At 36.2% G+C, this 22000-nt stretch overlaps 1 protein-coding gene across 1 annotated transcript in view; it reads right to left on the bottom strand.

The window, feature by feature from the left end:
* RPAP2 (RNA polymerase II associated protein 2) overlaps positions 1 to 21921 on the bottom strand; it is a 39584-nt gene extending 17663 nt beyond the window's left edge. The window contains exons 1-11 of the mRNA XM_026853928.1: positions 21909 to 21921; positions 21623 to 21668; positions 20516 to 20630; positions 19741 to 19839; positions 18684 to 18749; positions 17381 to 17469; positions 15072 to 15107; positions 13299 to 14217; positions 13023 to 13117; positions 10497 to 10577; positions 3427 to 3495 (exon numbers count right to left, since the gene is read on the bottom strand). Coding sequence (XP_026709729.1) covers positions 3427 to 3495; positions 10497 to 10577; positions 13023 to 13117; positions 13299 to 14217; positions 15072 to 15107; positions 17381 to 17469; positions 18684 to 18749; positions 19741 to 19839; positions 20516 to 20630; positions 21623 to 21668; positions 21909 to 21921 — 1628 coding nt within the window. The remainder of the gene's footprint in view (positions 1 to 3426; positions 3496 to 10496; positions 10578 to 13022; positions 13118 to 13298; positions 14218 to 15071; positions 15108 to 17380; positions 17470 to 18683; positions 18750 to 19740; positions 19840 to 20515; positions 20631 to 21622; positions 21669 to 21908) is intronic.
* Positions 21922 to 22000: the final 79 nt, after the last annotated feature.

Here is a 22000-nt window from a genome sequence, read left to right as displayed (position 1 = left end):
TCTAGTTTACAGCACATCATAAAGCAGCTATAACAAAAAATTCTGCTTAACATACTCAACACTGCAACAGGAAAGTATAGAAGTATACCACTGCCAAAATTATTAGAAATGACAAATAATTTATCTACAGATCATTTTAAAGAGTCACCCACTCCATGACAAGCTTGAATGCAATTATTTGGACATAATTTTCTGGCTGTCAAGGTGTACTCTAAGAAGGTTGATACATCATTGCTGAATGTGCTGGTCATAAAGATAGGAGTGCCTGAGGCTAGATTTTCAATAAAGGCTGAGACTGGCTGTTCATATTTTATATGATAATTTGATTGAATAAATCCAGCTGTTCACCAGAAACAGGAAATGCTCCACTGTTGCAATCTCCAACATTTTATACACTGAGAAAGACAGTCACACTGTCTAGTTTCAGGCACTTCATTTCAGAGCAGGGAAATAGAAGCCCAGGTTTCTTCAACAGTCAGTAGAATCAAGGGCACATAAGTACTTTTCATAGTTTCTCAAGGACCGGCAGACTATAAAGGAAGCCTAGGTCTAACCTAAGCACCAAAATTACATGTTACCATGATCCAACATGCTGTATCCTACAAAGAGTTACTATGCACACTCCAATGAAAATAGGATAGCCTTACCATAACATAATGCAAAGTATTAAGCAGTGATGACGCCTGAACTCAATACAGCTGTAATGATAATAGTTACTCTGCCCAGTAGCATATCACAAAAAGGGTCAGGGTACTCTGAAAGTGCACTGTGAAATTAAGTACACCATTTGAGTCCTCAGCACACACACGCCACGTATGAGAAGGAAGTGGTGAGCCACAATATCGATGCACAAAATGGGGTGCAAGCAAAGTCCAACAGTTGCTACTTTAAACAAAACAACCCTGTCCCCTTCCAAACAAAACAAAAAATACTTGAGGTCTTAGTAGTTTCTGAAATCCCATGCTCACTCTGCTTTATGTTGTCTGTGTTCTTATACCTCCTGCACCCCAGCGTACCTGCAGTATGATCTTTCATCCTCCTGGAAAGAGGAAGTATTATCCTCTTCCAGGGTGCTGCTTATTCTACTTCACTATTTAGTGTTAGGAGTAAAATGTCTATCCTCTGTCTGGGACCAGGTCAAGATCTGTGAACACATACATCCTCTTGAAAATGTTCTCCCCTTTCAGTGACAGAAGCTAGTAAAGAACCATTATGACTCAGGCCCCATACAACCCTGTGATCTGAATGACATTACATGTGCTGCAACATGCATTGTCTCTCAGTATAGCTAAGGGGAAGCCACAGAAGACTTTAGAGAGTGTAATTCTTTTTATGACCAATATTAGCAAGATATAACAGATTCCCTGGCAGACTACAGGAGGTGAGAAAGGGCCACAATCTCAGGACCTGTCTGTGAGAGGTTGCATAGATCCTCAGTAGCCCTTTCCTGCACACTTCTGGTTTCCACTAAATTGCCAAGTTTGATTAGAACCCACAAATAATTAAATGTTCTGTTTTAATCTTTCCAGAAACGATGCAACATTCATCATCTCCTTGGAACAAGCTTAACACTCATTCTACCCCATCAATATTCTTCCACATCCTCTTCTAAGAAGGGGCTGAGAGAAATAATTGTTCAAAATCTGAAGATCATGAGCTTGCAAGAGCTTTACAATAAGCTGAAGTCAACAGGAGTTTTATTCATTATTTCAATAGAATAATATTAGAAATAAAATCTACTCTATCTTAGGATCAAATAAAATTTATTTGTTTAGAAGTGGACCCTTAGAAAGCAAAAGCAAAAAAGAGACTTGGTAATCTGCTTATACTGATTGCCACCAAGACTGCCTGCTACTTGCATACATTTTAAAGCAATTGTAAAACAGTCATTAGATATGTAAACATTTAGAGCTCATCGTAAGTGGAGACCAGCAACATATTTTAACTTCTGATCAAGAGTCACCATTTCCTTAAATGTACAGAAACTACTTGAAAAATTCATAAGATCTGTTTCACAAATTACCAATTCAACCGTAAGAATATATAGTAAAAATGACAAAAGATTTGTTCTTATAGTTGATAAAAAATTTATGCCAAGGCATTCAAGTAAAGTTACTTTCTGTGTTCTGATTTAATGAATCATTTGAGCGGTATCTGGCTGGGTGACACAGATGTAAGGCTCGTTGAAGCCTACTCTAATGCCTGCTGGTACAGTCTTCCTTGGGACAGTAAAGCCAGAACAATGTGTCAGACTGAAGTAATATCAAGGAAAGTAAGTGCAGTACTGGGGATGCAACGAGGCTGGCCCGCAACACTTCTTGACCTGTGAATGACTAAGTACTTCTCTGTCCTACAGGCTCCAGTGACCCAGGAAGCCCAAAAGAAGCAGCAGCAGTGTGGTAATAAAGTCTCTAGAATAAGATTTTTGCATTCTTGTAATTCAAGCTGAAAGACATACAAAGATTGCTTGATGGTTTAACCCTACTGAAAGGCAAGCCCTGACACTGTGTGAAACCACCAGTGATTACTTAAAAGGTGAACCAGTGTTAAATGTTTAATACAAATTTCTGAGAACTATTTTACACACTGCAAAGTTTGTATCTTTAACTTTGGAAATGTACATGAATTTGGAAAATGTAAATTAAAGAAGTTACTTGATGTGTATTTTTTTTACAGCTTTTATTGGTAGTGTCTCCATGTAGACGTTTATTGAAAGAAACTGTAATAAAAATCAGACTTCCCATTAGGAAAACCCTTGGAAAGAATTTAATTCTACAGTAAGTAGATCAAAGCTAAGGAGGAGTGTAGCTACAGTAGTATCATAATCTTAAACAGGAAAGCTAATCCTCAAAAATAAAATACTGGGTCCCAGTGTTCCTTTCATAAATTTGGGAGCTGCTAAAAAAGCTTTCCCCTCTCAAAGAAGTTTGCTACAATATTCACATGAACCTATTTAGAAGCACACCGTATCTTTATGGAAATAATTTTACTTTAATTGCAAAAGTGAAATCTTTTAAGAAATTAGAAGTAAAATGAGAAAAGTATAATAATTATGCCAAATCCAAATAATGCAATACACATCATTTTGTTCTACTGTCACAGAGGAAGAATGTCTGTCAGCAGCAAATGGAAGACCAAAGTATACTCCTCCTTCACCCCACCAGCCCTCTTAAAAAACCCCTAAAGCTTAATTTCTCTTTTTTTAACATAAAGTTGGTTTTAACATAAAGTCCATTGTTAACATGTTGTTTCAAGTGGGACAATCCTGTTTTGTCAGAATTTAGTTCATTTGCATGAAAATATACTTCTGTTGATTCCCCAGGTAAAGAAATCTTTCACTCCTTTTATCTGAAAATTAAATCTTATCTTGATTAGGCTAGTTAAGACAGTTGTGTATGAGAATATTTGACATTAAAGGGTACTTACACAGATAACAAAACAATAGCAATTAGAGTCCATTCAGGCATTTTGTGAATAATATTTCTGTTTGTTAACCTGAAAAATAATAAAAAAAAAACCATTAAGAACATTTCAGAGTGAAAGTAAACAGATGTTAACTGCTGAATTTAAGGCTACCATTAAAAGACTTAATACACTGAGTTACAATGCAGCAACTACAGCTGTATCTGAGCAATTCACCAACTTTCAGGCTTCTCTCATCCTTTAGTGGAGGAATGGCAGAATTCCCAATATTTTTTCTATATGAAAATGGGAGGGGGAAGACTGAACAGAAGCTAATTCTTTTAATTAGCTCACAAATAGTTCTGGCTGCTGAGAGGGCTCATCTCTCACTTATACCCACTGGGAAATTCTCAGGAACTGCACATGTGTTTCTGAAAAGATGGGCCTTCTTACACTTAGTTTCCCCCCTGTTGGCTTCAGATCCAGATTTGCTGTAAAAGCTAATGTTGCGGAAACAGACAGGATTTTATAAGATACTGGAGACAATCCTGTGATGATTCTTGTTTTTAAAATGGAAACCTCGAATTCTAACTTATGCAATGGGACCCATTGCAGATTTAAGAGCAAGAAAATGAGCTGTGAATCAAGGAGCCACGGGTGCTCAGCAAAAGTGCTGCTGCATTTTATACCTGCTGACTCATTTGGCTGAACTTTGTAATAAACAGATCTACTTTAAGTCAAACGTTAATCTGACTCAAAACAATTTCCATGTGAATTGCTATGGCTGAATTTAGGCATGACCCATGGTGTTGAAGACCAGCAATTTCATGGAAAAGACACAGCTAAAACCAAAGCTGTAGCTAAGCAGGCACCCAAAAAGGCTAGCAGAAATATTTTGAGAGACATGGCACCATCCAACAGAAGTACTGAGGGGCAAGTGCTTCCCTGTGTTTGCTTCCTTCTTGCTCTCAACTTCCCTTCTATGCAGCCTTGTATAAATTCAAATCCAGAACAAAGCTACCCTATCATTCATACCCATTTCTACAGGCACTGGTGAAGATGGGAGGTTGCTTAAAATTAAATACCAAGGAATAAATTTGAATCTAGGGTTTTCCTCTCCAGAAATTTTTTTAAAAGATTTAAAAAATTTCTTTGGGCAAGTATATAGTTACCAAAAAAGTGTTAAAAAGTGTAAAAATAAAAGTATGTGTACTTGCCATTGTTAAAATTCAAATTTTCTTAACTAAGTCCCTGAAATTATATCCAAAATAGTCATTAAAATGCAGTTATTAGTAAGATGTTTTATAGGATCATTTTCCATTTCCCTATTTTAGAATGGTATTAAAAATTAATAAAATTTTTATTTAAGGATAGTAATGATCAAAGCAATTATTATCCTATTTTTTTCCTCAAATCTCCAAGTCTTCCAACCAAAATAAGATTTTGAAGCAATAATTACTCAAGTAATCTCTCAACAGCCTGAGTTTTCTTAAATGGTGAAAGGAAAAGCAATGTTTTGTGCTGTATGTACAGGAATTATCACATCAAACTAGACCCAACAGTTCTGGCAAACAAAGATTATTTTTGTTATTAAAAGTTTCAAGTTCACCAGTTACTATTTGAAATAGCTGACAACAAACCTCATACCTGGTAAACTTAGATTATTCTGGCTACAGAATAAGAGACAAAACAAAGGCTGAACTCAATACTGACGGCAGTGATAAACACTACCAAGAAATGCCTGATAGAATCATCTTGACAGGCAATTCATATGTAACATTCCAGTTAATCTGCTATGATGAGACACAATGGAAGAGACAGCTCCAAGCCACCTGGGAAAACTCTGTCAAAGAGAGAAAGCAGCTTTATTTCAATGCTCTACAAGGAGTTATTATTGATTAGAGCACAGGAAGGTGTCATTCTTGTACACAAACTGAGAGATGCAGTTATTTGTGTCAATTAACTCTTATTCAATGTTAGTATTGATTGGCAAGGCCTGAACACTAGTCATTGCCATCAATATCAGATTTATGAAAGAGGTAGTCAAAAGACACAGATAACCAGCAGGATACAGGAATATAGATCTGCTGATGCACTACTGTCACTGGACTGGATGAACAGTCAGGCTTCCACAATGAGTAACCTTTCAATACAACACCTGTCCTAAAACACTTGTGCAGCTGAAAAAAGAAAACATTTCAGGCAGATGAGACTAAAGCTAGCAACCTACAGGTGTGAAGCCTTAAATAATAAGGAGCGCTGGAAGGGCAATCACTTTCAAAAGCAAGTTGTGTGTCAACACCAAGGCCTCTGTAGAGCAAAGCTTTCAGACAACAGGGAAGTGCAAGTCCTCTGTAAAAACGGTTAACTCTCTAGACAAAACTATAACTTTAGAACAATCCATGAAAGAGAGGTCACTAGATTTCTGTCATAAACATATAATGTGGAAATGTTAAAAATGTACAAAATTTTGTGTACATGATTTGAGTTTTGTAGTGAAATATCTTCTGTTAAACAGTTTGGCTAAATTCTCCCTTGCCTACCCAAAGAAAGAAAATATGCAACTTTGCAAAACAGAATGTCTCTACTTTCTTAGCCTCTGTAGGGCAGGATAGGTAAGCCAAGAAATTTGGATGATCCCAAATAGCTGTGTGGGTCGCTTAGTCGCTAGCTTGTGGGTGTTGTGGTTCACACCACCAGCTGGACTCAACTGCTTCCACTATCCAGTAGGCAGCAGGACCCATGCAGTAGTTTTAATGCTCTATGAAGGAGCTCAGACTGAGCAGATAGATTCAAGTGGCAGAAGATGACAGGGTAAAAGACTAAAAAAGAAAGATGCATAAAAATTCCAAATGACCTCCCAATAACTGACTAGTTTCCAGCCTGAAAAGAAAGTGAACTCTAATACAGAAGTTTAGGAATACAGGGGAGTCCAAGGTTAAAGTAACCAGTAAACAAAAAAAGTAAACCACCAAATGACAGAAAAAGTGCACACACGGTTCTACTTATTTTCCTTTAGATGTCTTCCCATCTAATTACCATCAGCTTCAAATTCTGTTAGCAGAACATTAGCAAATGATGGCCTGATTTGTAAACACAGCTTGCTGTGGCAGCAGATTTAAGCACATCCCTAAGCACCCTGAAGTGACCACAAGTTACAGGAAAGAAACTCAGCAATGCAAGAGCTCACCAACCTGTCCTCATCAGGATTACATTTCCTGGGATTTTTAGGAACAATTTGTTAAAAGGAACACTGTTGAACAGGGAATGGCAGAGAGGCACCAGGATTATTATGCTAAATAATTATCCCCTAACAGGCCCCTAGTATGAAGTATTATGAACCAGATGCACGAAAATATAACTGGTTAATATAAAGCAATCTTTTAAAATTTTATTTTTCTTTGTATCTGTTTATAAATTATAGTCTTGAGTGTTATTTCCTTTTCTAGAAGTTTGTTTATCCTTACAATGAAAATATACTTGTCATCTATGAATCTATGAGATCAATGTTCAACACATTGCTATGAATTTGACTAATAGCTAGTAGCAATGAGTTACTGGTACTAAATATACGTTTGGTGAAAAAAAAAAATTCCTTTGAAAAGGTCCATGCTTGCTGTCAGTTTTACCCAGTACGTTCAGTGTTCTTACAACTGGAAGAAAAAGAATGTGACCCAAAGGAAGATTTTCTTTCGCTTGTTCATTTTACAATTTATCTTTGTTGCAAAGTGAAATCATCAGCAACTTTGCAAATGAAGCAGCCTTTTCATTCACACATCCAGATTCCCAGGTGTAGGCATATGTAACTTCAGTTCAAGAATCTGACCTGTTACTTCAGTCATTTGCCTGTTCAGTAAGGCAGCAAGCTGACTTCATGGGATTAGAACATATAGTTGCGATTTTAGGGGACCTCAGCTATCTACAGTTTTTCCAAAACTTGCACTAAGATAAGCTAAGTTTAACTAACCCAGGTCAGCACAGGCAAATACTAGAGCATAGATTGTTTTTCTTTAGGCTTCAACTAGATCAATTTATCTATAAAAGACAGATCCTCTACCCTGTGAAAAAGAGCAACATATTTACATATTGTAGCATAATTTATTTTGATGACAACCAGAAAAAATGAGCTACTATTACAGCTCTAGGCTGTCTTGTTCAAGAGAAGCCTGTTGAGAAGTCACTTGAGAAAAGGTCTTTAACATTCTGGTACTTTCACATTTCCATACAGAACCTTGTCTACAACAGAATATGGCTAATTGACTTGAAACCCAGAACCTAGAATTCCACTTAACAAGGTAATAGGTAAAAGCCTATTAGTAACAGTATACACAAGGTAACATACACTCACGATACATATTTAAAAGCTAAAATATTGTCTTAGAAACCAGGTAAGGCAAAGCTGTAATAAAGTCTTGAACACATCTTTAAGAAACAATTGGATCATATTCATTGACAGAGTTCAATGTCAGTGATAAATTCCACAGAATGAATTAAAATACTTGTAACCATAAGATACAGACAAAATTCTATTTTCAATATGAAATATTATGCTTAAAAAATCCCAACCACACATTCACAAACATGATCATTTAGCCTCGATTTATATACAAATAGCTAATTTTCTCTCGATCTTTTAACAAAGTGCCCTTACACACTCTGGAGAATTATTTGACATCTCAGTTTTCGTAACAAAAGCTTACAGGCACTGAGGGACTTGGTTTGGGAAGAGCTCTAACCATTCTAAAATGTCTCTTGAGATCCCTCTAGAGCGTTTCCCAGCAGTGGTGATTGAATGAAATGCTGCCCAAAGGAGGCTGAACTGCAAGTGTTTCTTTAAAAACCAATGGAGCTGAAAATTGTTGTTGCTTAGTTCACCACATGCTCTTTTACCCTTCCTCAGCTAAGCTCTACTACAGCTATGTGTTCTATCTCCCACCCTCTTTTGCAAGTTCTTCAGCCTGAAATATTTCCAGTACAAAAAGCAGGAAAGAGCACTAGCATTTGTCAGTGCTCCCTCCATAATCATCAACGTTTTAACTATGTTAACAACGAAAGTAATAATTTACTTTTTATACCTTGTAAACATAGATATAGCTTAAAATTTATCCCAGGTCCCCCTGCGAAGTGATTCAACCAAAAATCACAGAGACCACTCATATTAAGTAAATTTAAACTTACCTACAGAACTGGAGATTCAAACGTATGCTTTCATCTTAATATCCATGAGCTAGCTTTTGTCTATCAACAGACCTTTCTGTATCAGAAAGGTAAGAAGGAGAAAGGGCCAAAGTTTTTTATTGCTTCCCTGTTTCCTCTATTTTTGTACTATTTTACCATTAGTGACAATAAAACTCCATTTATTTTGAGAGATATATAAAGGAACTTATAAATTCTTGTGTAGTGCCCACAATTGTCTTCAACCATCCCCTGCCTGAAATGCTGAAATTCTAACCAATTTATCTGCAATCTTCACAGTAAGAGAGCCTCGAGAACTTGCTACCATTGCCTTCAACTTACTTCCTAACAAAAAAAACCTTAAAAATAAACTCAAAGAGTTATCTGAGGGATCAGAAAGAGATCAGGGGAGATTTTAAAAATATCATCAACTATTGCTACCTGAGCCAGGTATTGGAATCAAAGTCCAAATTAATTAGATCTGATTCCATTTTGTTAATCCACACGTGTGTGTATATATATATACACACACACACACATATATATATATATGTTTTTAGAAGTCCATTTTGACTTCCAGGTTCCTTTCCTATTAACCACTTTAAAACTTCATATTCGGGCCATATTATCTTTGAATAGTAAAAATGATTTAAAATAGAAGTTCTGCTTTTGAGAACCTCCAGGACTTCTCACATAATTAATCATACAAAAGTAGATTGAAAGAGACAAATGTAGTTTTTCCAGCTCTATCAATCCATAAGCTAAAGTAACTATTAAGTATTTAGACTGCAGAGCAACTAAACTGGTTTAAGACAAAAAGATCTTATTCAAATAATTGGTATGTATACAGTATACACATGCTGTTCCAATATAACAAAAAGTATCTTCCCTGGCTTCAGTGCTGTGGCTAAAATAAAAGGTTAATCACAACTTAAAAGACTGCAATTATGGAACCAAGTTCAAACACCAACAATTATTTTGAAAGAAAGAGATCATGCACAGTCACCAGAAAGGAAAGGAGTATCTTCCATAGTAATATATTCCATGTATAGAGATCTGTGGTTTAGTCGTGTCCTTCCAGACACCCGATAAATCATAAGGAATCAGGTATAACTGGTTTTCTATTCACCAAAGCTTAGATTCCTTGTGGCAAATGTCACATGAATGCGTTTTGGAAAATTTACATGTAAACCTCACTCAGGTTGGGTATGTGGGCAGGAAGTTTCAAGAGTGACAACATATACAAGAGCTGCAACTGTTGTTGCTACTTTCCCTGACAATACTTTAAGATGCAGGATATTATCCGACCCAAGTTATGAGAGCCGTGTCCCAAAGAAAACCTAAAAATGTTCAAAGAAGTTACCACCATGTGGTTTTCCCCTCCTTCTTTATCCCAGTGTTTCCAAATAGTGTCTTTAGTGCTTCTGACTGAACCAAAGCTTCATCTGTGGTGATGAAGTGTCCACTATATCTACTTCCCCTTGAAATCAGGAACAAGACAGGTCGAAATGGACCTTCTTCCTGGCTCTAGAAGTTAGTGGTAACAATTATTAATCACATTACAGCCATTTAGCCCGGCTGTAGGGAGCCAGAGCAAAAGAAAGCGACAGATCTCAGAAACTCATGCTTAATAGGAGGTGACGAGGTAGCAGAACCTTTAAAAGACTCACCATCATCCTCTGGAGACCACTGGCCTAGTTTTTAAAAATCTACAAATACTCCTGGTGACCTAGTCACTGTCAAGAGCAGGAAAAGGGCTGACTTGTTAGTCCACAGGGAATGTGACATTACCTACATGAACACACAGCTAGAAAAGGGCAAATCTGCAATGGGGCCCTCTGTGTCCAAATCACAAGTCATTCAACAGCTTGTTTAATTAATCGATCAAGAAGAATTTCTATATAAAGACCAATACTCACCGGAAAGTTTTGACAAGATTTTTTAGCTCTGTGTAAATATCACCTGGAGTAATCTGAAGAGGGCCCAAAACTGCAGGTAATCTAGAAGGCAAAAGACACCTGTCAATGAAAATTTTCCTCTCTCATTTCTTCTCCAGTAGGACTTCCACCAAAGCTCATGAAAATTAATAAAAAGAAATGGACTTTCATGCAGCAGATCATGCCCGTAGTTTACAGTTCGAATTCCTCTGAGTGGTGCTTGGGCAACACTCTCACTTTACAACAGCTTGTTTTCAAAAATAAGGTTTAATTCAGTGTGAATGTGAAGAAGAAATTAAATATATTAGTTTTACATGCTTATTCTTATTAACTTCACATTTCAGATCTGACAAGACATTCTTACCAAAAAAAATCAAAATGTTTACATTATGAGGATTAGAAATCCAGGTCTCAAATGTTTGTATTTACCTGGTTCAAAAGCAACAATACAAAAGGAAACTATATGTCTAAATGAGGTTTGCACAGAGAATATATATGCTAACCTCAGGCTCACACAGATGCAACAGAAATAACATTCCACTGTAAGCCTGATAGTTGGAATCAAGATAGTAGTCTAATAAAAAAATTTCAAAACTCCCTACTTGACTGCCTGTAAAAATTGCTATAGCACAGCAACTGCACATACTGTTTAACTAGCTGTCAGTATCCCCAAATGCTGCAAATATCACACATTGTTTTTCACATTTAGGATTAAGCTTTTGCCTCTATTTACCTGTTTAAAAATTAATATCCTCTTGTATTTGAATACCGAGTTATTTATATTTATATTTATATTTATATTTATATTTATATTTATATTTATATTTATATTTATATTTATATTCATGTATGCACATGGTACATCAGTATTCCTGGAAGAAGCAAGATTTCTGTTCTCCTTTACATCATTGCATGTTTTACAAAAACTCTACATGGGACTCTTATGATGCATATTCATATTCCCACTGACTTCATCTGAACTTATCAAGAAATCGTTGCTTTGTCACAATGAAAAGTCTCCCTTAGAGTGCGACGTCACCTCATGAAATTTAAAATGATCAACTAAAAAGGAGATAATAAAGAATAAAACCTTTGAAGAAACTAAGAAAAAGAACATTCTGTCTTTCTTATCATGGAGTATCACTTTTAAGTTCAACAGAAATTTTGCTAGAAGCTGGAAATAACTGACGAACTTGTGGAGAAATTTGAAGGAGCAGAGAAACTGCTTTATCATACAGTAGTAGACCTTGGAATCAGTGCAACACCGACACTTACAGAAAGATCAGAGATAGTCACCTTTCTTACAGCATGGTTTGATTCTGTGTTTGTAACCTGTCCACACTTGTTGCAGTAGAGAGAAAGAGAATGGAGGTTTTGGGGGGAGCTTTGGTTGTAGGTTTTAGTTAAAAAACAAAAAATAAAAATTCTGCAAAATCCAGTTTGGCCAGCTAGCACAAACTACAACCACAGAAAAGCAAAATACCCATAACAAAACCACCACAATCATGACCTTCAAACACTCATTTATTGGCATTCCCTTGAAAACAGGAGTATTTTCAAGGTCCTCTCAACTTTGACAATTTAATAATTTTAACAGCTACAGCAGAGATAACCTTAACATTTTTTCTGGGACTTCAAAGTCCTTTTATGTATGTGAAAAAGGTTTGGCATTTGGGAAGTTTTAAGATTCAACTCTGAGGGCCTTTAATAGTTGTAGCTAGAGGAATACTATACCAGCCATCCAAATGTGGACTAGAAACTCTTTTAGCAAGACCTTTGCTTAAACTATTAAGAGGTCTGAAAACACTGCTTCCTTCTGTGTAGATCTGTTTGCCAGTAACAGTATGCTTAATGTACAGGACAAATATTTGCACTCCTCCCAATCAACTTCAAGGTTTTCAGTTTAGACTTGAGCAGTTAGTACATACAGCTATTTAAATAGTTCATATTTTATGTCCATCAGAATCTGCTTTTAGACAACCTACAAGAATCCAAATAATTTAGATTATTTCCAGATAACTGAAAGGAGGATGATAAATGAAGTCTGTTGTGGAATTATTTTTTTTTAAGCACATAGTCTCATTTTGAGCACCATGTATTATATCAACGTTTAGATCCAAAAACCATAGACATTTTCAGTGTAATGGCCCAACTGTGTTGACTTCTGCCAGCTACTGAAGACTGGGAACATGCTGTCATGCCAGCATGGAATGCTGTCAACTACAAGCCCCAACACTTGTAGGAAGGGACAGGTTTCTTCCAGAGAACACTTTAATAGTGAGATTCTGACATCTGCCTCAGTAGGCTGTGCAAACTGACATCTGCAACTATACTGCAGATGAATGTCTCAGAAATAAATACGTTCTTTAGGGCAGTAACAGATTTAAGTTATGACTAAGGCCAACTAGAAAAAAACAGAATGTCCTTGTACAGTGTGTTTGTTACTTAAAATTATGACGAATGAGCACCAACTTCAGGTTGACATTTACTAAAGTAAAAGATACTTACACTTTTCTCAGTTTTTCAAGGACGATTCGCTTTCTAATCTGCATCTGTGCATTTGAATCAACAAGTGGGAAGGTAAGATCTTCCTGTTGATCATCCTGTATTAGACAAAAAACTTCAGCAGCTGCAACCTAGTATTTAATTAAAGCCAATGCATCAAAATAGTTACAGATTATCAATAAATACCCCTTATCTATATATTTATTTACTTATGATGACAAAGAGCTTCCTTGAAAGCAGGCTTTATACAGCCTCAAAACCATTCCACTGCACACTTACCTTGTCTTTCCTTGGATGTTCCTCTGCCTGTGCATGTGTCACTGCCTCTTCAGCCAAGATGCACTTTCCTTTATAGAACTCTTTTACTCGGAGTTCTAGGAACTCTGTCTCTTCTTTTAACTTTTCATAACTAGGCACAGGCTTAACTATTCCACCTGTGTCTGTGAAAGGTAAAGAATAGTTCAAACTGTTTTCAGAATCCCCTGTAGCATCAGTGTTAAGATCATCAGCTGTATCCAAGTCATCCTCATCAAGTTCTTCATTCTCCTGGTTGGCAGATGATATGCACTCCAATGAACATGAAGTATAGTTTGGGCCATAGAGAAATTTTAAAGTTTCCTCAGTTCTCCATTCCATAAGTGTTTGCTTGAGCACCTCTAATAAACTGCCTTTGGAATTAACTGGATGCCTCAGTTCAGGTTTTTTATGTTCTTTCAAGTTAGCTAGTGTTCTTTTAAGATGTTCTGCCCCTCTTTTGCTCACACTTAGAAAAACTATCTGTGAACCACGGGTATCTGCATAGTTTTCTGAAGCACTTGATTTCCCTAGAGCAGTATTTTTTGAAGGTGTTGCAGTTATTTTATTATGAACAGAGCAAGCATGCATTTCTGCCTGATCATCCAATTTACAATTAGATAGTTGTTCAGTGGCTTCTACCATATCTGAGTCTTCGGTTTTAGGGCTGGAACAGACTTTCTGAGGAGGCTTCTTTCTGTGCAATTTCTGTGCAAAATTGGCTGAACTTGACTGACTTCCTGGTAGGACAGAAGAAACAAATTCTTGTTCAGTATCACTACTGCTGTCACTGGCTGTGTCATGGGAACCAGTTTCACATGGATTTGAAGATATCCTAGGATTTTCAATGTCAGATGCTTTAACTGCTTCATCACGTAGTTTCACCTCTTCTCCAGACTGTCCACTGTAACAGAAAACACAAGCCATGAATGAAATAAGAGATGGGTGTTACATGTAATAGTTTTTCATTCTCATGTAAGATACATAAATAAACCCTTATAGAAGTGTACTTTTTTTGCTTTAAGAATCATTGCTGTTCTTCTAAAAGTGATCTAGAATGCAGAGTTGTAATGTTCTGCAATCAAGATGACAAGACACTATTTAGAGGAGTTCTCAGTTGCTTACTGACAGAAAAGAACTGTAAACAATACATTACTAAAGACAAGAGAACAATTTCAGATTTTGCATGATGAATAGCAAAATTTTAAAATGAAGATAGGCATCTTACCCTATATGGGAATACAGTAACCTAAAATCAGGGGAACAGCAAAGCTGCTGTTAGCGTATGTAAGTTTGCCACCTAATGGCCATGTATTGCAAAAGAAAAAAAAACAAAAGTCACACTACACAGCCAGGTACAGAGAGATGACAGAGTAGCATGATTTCATTTCAGCTGACACAGATGTTTTAGATTAATAAGTACAGAAGCTTTCATCACATATAATTGGTACTATTTCCTTTATAAAGAAGAGATGGTATAAAATATGCAAAGCACAAACAGTGTATTTGTTTCAGATTTCAACAGGTTCAATTAAGATATACAGGCCTAGAGCAGCTGTACACTAAATCATACAGACCAAACATGCTGTTTTAGAATCACAATGGAAAAAACTAAACAAGACAAATAATCCTTTGTGTAGGTTCTAATAATGTCTTTTCTATAACACAGGAAATCAAAGATTCCCCTTTCACCTGATACGATGTTAATATTTCTAACTGTAAGTGTATATAACAAAAACCCCATTTTGTTCAGTGTACCTCTGTCCCTCCTTCAGCAGCTCTATGTCTGGTGGTCTGCAAAAAGAAGAAACAGAATGAAGACTTTTCTGCTAAATCAATGCTCTCGAAATACACATTAATACATAAAATACATATTTGAGGTTGGAAGGGATGTCTGAGGATCTTCCAGCCCAAGACCCTCTGTCTGAAGCAGGATTAGTGACAGCAGGTTTATACATACGTGCTCAGAGTGTGACTCATGTGCCTGCAGCATGACGCTATTACATTGAACAACATTTAACAATCAGCAAGTCACACAAATATTAGTTAGAAAAGACCTCTGGAAGTCTCCACTCTGACCTCTTGTTTGTAATACAACTGTCACCAGCACTAGATTAGGTCAGCCACAAATTCATTAAATTTAAATCTTGAAAACCTCCAAGGATGGAGATTTCAAAATGTTGCTGAGTATCCTGTTTCATTCCACCACAACTTTCATACTGTTTGTTTTTTTTTTTTCCCCCCAGTGTCCAACCTGAACCATCCATGCAATAATTTGTGACCATCATCCGTTGTTAAGTTTTCTGCCATCAACCAAGAATAGCTTGGCTCAGGTAGGTTATAGACTGCTTTCAGATGACCCTTTGGTCTCCTTTTCAGCAAAGTAAACATGCCAAGATCCTCATAGGTCGAAAAGTTCCTAGCGTAAAAACAATCCTAGGCCTTTTATAGAAAAATGCTCCAAATTAATTAAAAAAAGAAAAATATTCAGGATATTTTCACTTATTTAAAATTTTACTTTGTTAAAAATTAGGTTATCAGGTTATACTGCTTTAAGAAAACTGGAGTTCAAAGGTTTCCAGAAACTCTAAGAAATGTTTCTAAACAAATTGTTAGGTTTCTTTCCAAAGCTCTACTTGCAGTTAAATCTGCTTCAATTCAGTTATGAGGCAGCATTGCAATGCTATTCATTTTATCCAACACCCACCTGTCCACATTTTATTCTCACCCACCCATCCTATGAATGAAAGAAAACCTTTTAAGCATGCACTAAATGCAAGTCAATGCACTAACACCTCTCAGACAGCATACAAAACCCCCCCCAGGGTTAAAAGGATGAACGCGGCACCACTCATATGAATGAACTGAGTTTGGAAACTAAAGGTGGTAACATACAATGATTTAAATTATTAACTCCACATAACTCTTCTTTGTTTCAAGTCTAACTCGTTTTAAGTGGAGGTTGTAGTCTTTTCTGTCAAAAGAATTTCAGATATTCTAATGTGAAAACCTCTATCACCCGGTGCACATGTATGTGGCTGTGCAAACAGATATACCTAGTCATGAACTATCTGGGGTTGGTTGTTTTTTGAAAATATCACCTCCCTACCACCACCCAGCATAAATAAATAACTATATCAGGCATATCAGAAATATACACTTTCAATGTAAAGAATAAAGGGAGATTTTAGAAATACTTTTTTCAGTGCAGCAGAACAATAGCACAAAAATACTGGTAAACATTAAACATTTAACGAAGAGACTAATTTTACCTACTTTTTACCTTCAGATCATGTTGCTCTAAATCTCTTCTCTCATTGAACAGGTATTTCATGTAACTGATTTGAACTGTGAAAATGAGCTCACACATATCATTTCAGCTAGTTTCTTTAGCTGAAAACCAGGAGACTTACGAAAAGTACCGTCTTGGAGAACAAAAGCTGAATGAATTCAGCTGAACATTCTCTAGGCAAGTATTTATTGCTAAACAGTGACACCCATTGGCTCAACTCATCATTTGCAAGCCTGTGTTTCCTAAACTAGCAACATGGACTGCATCCCACTGTTCCAAAATGCAGTAACAACAGGAAATGGGCAATCTGAAATTTAGACAGGATAAAGAACCTCTTCATGTCATAGTCTGCTTTCAGGTACCAGCAACCACAGTCTAACCTTAAGACCAATGCAAAGTGCTGTGCTAAAATTAGAAAATCTCTTGTAACAGGATAAGATAAATCCATCCTGTACATGGAATGGTTTGTAAAAATCCAATCCTAATAAGTACATTTTAAAATTAATAGGGGTTGACTATTATTTATGATTAGTCTGCCTTCCCAGTTAACATGGTCATGTCTAAGGAGTTATGAGTAATACCGAGTCATGTCAATTATTGTAATCAATATAGCAACAACACTTAAAATAAAACCAAGCTAAGCCAACATGTTAACATCAGTTACCTCTGATTCAGACATAATTTGGTGCACTACAGCTGATTAATTAGCATGGCAGCTTGCATAGAGAAAATAATATTCTCAGAAGGAGCAATGAATATATAAGATTATACTCACTTTTCTTCTTCTCGCATCCATACTGGACTTCTGGAAATTTGAGCTTCAAAATATTTAGATGCTCTATAGCAAAAGTTGCTGCAAAAGCACTGGAAATGAGAGAGAAAGCAAGAAAAAAAGACTAAAGACAACTTTAATTCTCACAAAAAGGTCTGAAAGTAATTGGGTTTTATGCCTGTAAAATTAAGTACCATTTTACATTTCTTTTTAAACCTATGACCATGTTTTTAATTCACCTGAGAAACCTATCAAATAGGTCTACCCCAATTGCCCACAAGTCACTTTTAGCCGCTTCTTTTCTCCCCTCTGCTTTTTGTACTTTTATTACACACTGAGAAGCAAACCAGTGTTGGGTTCTACATAACAGTAATTTTAAAAAACACCAAAACTGGTCAAAGAGCAATCCCTAACCCAACAAGATGTTCATACAGTTTAAAAGACCTGCAATAAAATTCAGGTGTTTAATAATGAAAGTTTTAGTTAACAACAGGACTTGGATATTTTGCAATACTCAGAACAACACGTAATATTTTGCAGCATCTTTGAAAAATGAACTTGCATGCTTGCATCCTACTTCTTGGAGTCTTATCTGATAGCTTGAGAAAGCAATTCTTAGAATTTTGTGTATCCCAGAGTTGTAGCCAGAGTAAAGGAATGGATACTAGTGATACTGAAGAAATTTGTTCTGGAACTAGAAACATTTGTCCTACAGTTTAGCACCTAAGCACCTGTAGGTGATTGTGTATCCTGTGAGCAGGCAAAGACTTTTACACAACCCCATGCATGAATATGCTTCTAGAAAGAAAGAGATTTTGTGAAGAGATAGGTTTTATGTTGAAAAGTCCTCAAAACAGAACCCTGAAGGTAGTCACACTAAGTAATGTATAAGATGTAATTTGTATTACACTACTGCAAACTTAAGTGAGAGAAAAGGATGTGCGCTTTGACCCTACTAGAGCTCATTGACTATAATAGAGCAAAACAGAGAACGCTTTTTCACAAATGTCTTTTGAGACCAGCTCTGAATTTAAGACACACATTTGTGTCTTAAATTCAAACTGCTATCCAAGTAAAACCTTTCATGTTATGTTTAAATTAGAAAAGAACTTTAGTCGTCTTTTTGTCTTTCCAAAGGGAGCACCTAGAAACTGAAATGCATAAAAAGCTTCATGTTCTAACAGTTCATAGAAATTATTTTCATAAGAACCAAACATATTGGCTCTGAATCAAGCCACTATATGAATGCTGTTACAAAATGTAAGACAATATTAAATACATTACAGAAATAGACTTGTTACCATACCTTTCTTTCAGTGATATCGTAAACTCTGTTCGTTTTTGTTGAAATTCTGTACTTCTGTTTTGGCACCTAAAACAATATGCTTTCATCAGCAAGACTGTTACTTCCATCACGACTTCATAGCAAACTTCATTCTTAGTTTACATATTTTAATATGTTCTATCTAAATTGCATACTACAACCACCTTTTCTCTCAATTCTTTTGATATTGTACCTTCTCAGATGTAAGCATGGCAACTTATCTTTAATCATTTACATCTCACTATCAGTAGAAGGCAACATCAGATCTACAAAAAAGCCAGCACTGAACATAAAACAACGGAGCTGCCATGGTAGAAACTTTACTCGTGTAAGTGTTGGGCAACTACAGAGATGTCCTTCTTTAATCCATATCTACTCATATGCACACGAGACTGTACTGTCAGCTACCGCCCACCACTACCCAGATAAACCTAGACAATACAGTTTCTGAGTGAACTTCTGTGGGGACATACGAAGTCCAAAACAGTAGAATTTTTTATCCTTGGATAGATTTTTTTTCAGATAATCAGGTATACCACCACTGGTATTATATCACAGGTTATCTAACTGATCTCTGAGTTCTGCTTAAGCTGTGATATAGCATACCTAAATAAGTGTGACTATGATTTTGACAGAGATAATGTACATTTTTAGAGCAGATGTATATGCATTCATATAGCAATATCCCTGTATTATTTTTTCACTTCAATCCTTCTCAGAGATATGCAGTTACACTAAAGAACAAGATTTGAAAGCTTCTGTACGCTCAAAGGAAGGCCATGAAGCCACACCGCATTCATCTTTATTACTGTCAAAGTAGATGCCAGTTGTTTCTGTCATAGTGTAATGGTTGTCAATTGATCAAATTTTACCTTTTACTTCAGAAGGATTATACTGAAATGAAATGATATGATGCCTGGTTCATTCCTCGACAGTATTTCAATCTGTGTTTAATATTGTAAGTTTAAAATTAAAAAGCAAGAGAATAAAAATAGTGAAGAGATTCTTACGATAACAGAATTAATAAAAAACAACTTACATTTTCCAGTTTATTTTGACACAGAGGATAACCACATAGTTTGATGATAGACCGTTCATCAACAATGTCTTTATAGTGAGATGGAGTAATACATTTTCCCTAAAATGACAAGAAAATAGTTCAACAGATACTGGGAAATCTGTCATTTTTTGTACCCAAAATAAGCAAATAAATATTTTAAATTTTTTAACAGTTATCAATTTAGTTTAGGTTTAGTAAATAACATTTAGAACCTACACAGTAAAAATGTTAAAAGGGTAAACAGGGAAAAAGAAATGGGCACTTCTTTTCACACATAAGAAAGTTTCATAATTATGCCTCTAGTGAGGCGCCTATTTTCATACTTTTCCTCTATTTACATCTTTTGTACAGCTATTTACCAGCCTATTTACAACCTTAACATAGGTAAGCATCATACCATTCCAGCAAAACTGTGCTGCTAGATAAACTGTGGTGCATTACAGAGACACTGTATAAATTCACAGATGATGTGATGTAGGCCTAAATTTTTGTACTTTATGTATGAGACCAGAACCAGAGAGGCATAAACAAAGGCTGTGGTAATAAAGTGAGGATTCATAAACATACAGAATCCTGCAAAACTAGAGCATGTTTTCATCACAGAACCCTTGAAAATAAGGCAATCATCATCAGAGCTGATGAGAGAGGGAATAAATGGTTTGTGTACTTTACACTGCAGTAAATTATTCTAATAACGTTAAAAAAAAAGTTGAACACTATGACACAAAATAGTATAAAAACTTGCAACACCTACAGAACTCAGAAGGAACTCTTCAGTAATGTTTTCTTCCAGGAGTTGTTCAACAATACACAATGCTTTTTTCTCAAATTCAATCTTCTTTCTCATAGCAGCTTCCAGAGCTGCCTTCCTGTAACAGAACAGACGCTGAATGACACAGAGGACAGATTTTCATAAACAGTTCTCCAATTACATCTTTACCTTTTTTCTGAAATACAGTAGCTTACATTTTTCTGCATTGCACCATGTTGGCCAATCAAAGCAACAAGTAGCTTGACTAGTAACTCTGTAATAACCACAAAGCAGTTTACAACCATGGTTTGCTTTATTTCCACCCCAGTCAGGGAAAGTACTGCCTCTTATTGCACTGCAATCATTCCATACAAGGTTACCCAACAATTCTTGCAAGAGAGGGAAACCTAGAACTGGCAGGACAAAGAGCCTGAGACAACAAATTTATGGAGTGTTGTCAAAAGAATATAAACTGGATGAGACACGAAGAACAGGAAAAAAAAAGGACTGGAACAAGACTGAGTGTGAAGGTACAAAGGAAACAAATCCCATTACTGTAGATTTCCTGAGTCTTGCCACTATCCTACTGTCAGCAAATACCCAGAGAGCAACCACCTACGTGTCTGATCTCCATTTGTCAGCGCTGCCCAAGAGGTTGCCAATGTACAGTCAGTCTGCTTTCTTAACTGATAGAGATCTATGCTATTCACTTGTCAGTCTAGCTCTACTAGAGAATCAAACTAATATTCAGGTAACTGTCCATGGCAGAGTGTTTTTTTCCTCTCAAGTTTGTTTTTTTAAAATGAATAGACAAATGTCAGGTATGCAAAGAAATTAAAATGGCAAAAAGAAAGCACTACAGATTAAGAAAATGCAACTGTGGAGGTTAGATCCATAAACTTTTAGCATATTACACAATGCACATATATGCATGCTGTTAGAAGCTACATAGCGTCACTCCAAACAAGTCTGCATGATGTTGATACTGGCAATCTCCTGAGGTTAGTCACGGTATTCTCAGAAAGCAAAAAAACACACAAGGCAGAGAATACGATTTCAAAGTGAGGCAAAACAAAATGAATGGTACATATCATTAGTTGAAAACTATACCTTTGAGCAGCATCTTCATTCTTCAGAGCAGCTGAAAGCTTGTTTCCTAGAAATCAAATATACAAACGTAGAAATATAGAAATTAGTGTACTTTCTTCCTTTAACAGTGGAAAATACTGGAATCTGAAAAATATTAAAACTTCTAAACTGTAAGCATAATCAAGAGAATTGCTTAGAAACTTGTTTTTTTGTGGCCGAGAGTGACTTCAGTAAGCTAGTAACCATTCAGCAACCAGTTGGACATGCTCTTTTAAGTGTAAGGACAGACTGGCTCAACTCTTCATACTCTCATTCATCATGTTTTGTATAGTCAGAAGGCTAAAGCAAAAATAATTCTGATAGTAATTTTGTGCCAGGCACCACCCCCCCCCCACACAG

The sequence above is a fragment of the Athene cunicularia genome, assembly GCF_003259725.1.
Source record: "Athene cunicularia isolate RWA chromosome 8 unlocalized genomic scaffold, athCun1 chr8_part1, whole genome shotgun sequence".
NCBI classification, from domain to species: domain Eukaryota; kingdom Metazoa; phylum Chordata; class Aves; order Strigiformes; family Strigidae; genus Athene; species Athene cunicularia.
Note: the sequence above shows the minus strand (reverse complement) of the source record. Positions and strands in the feature narration are given on the sequence as shown.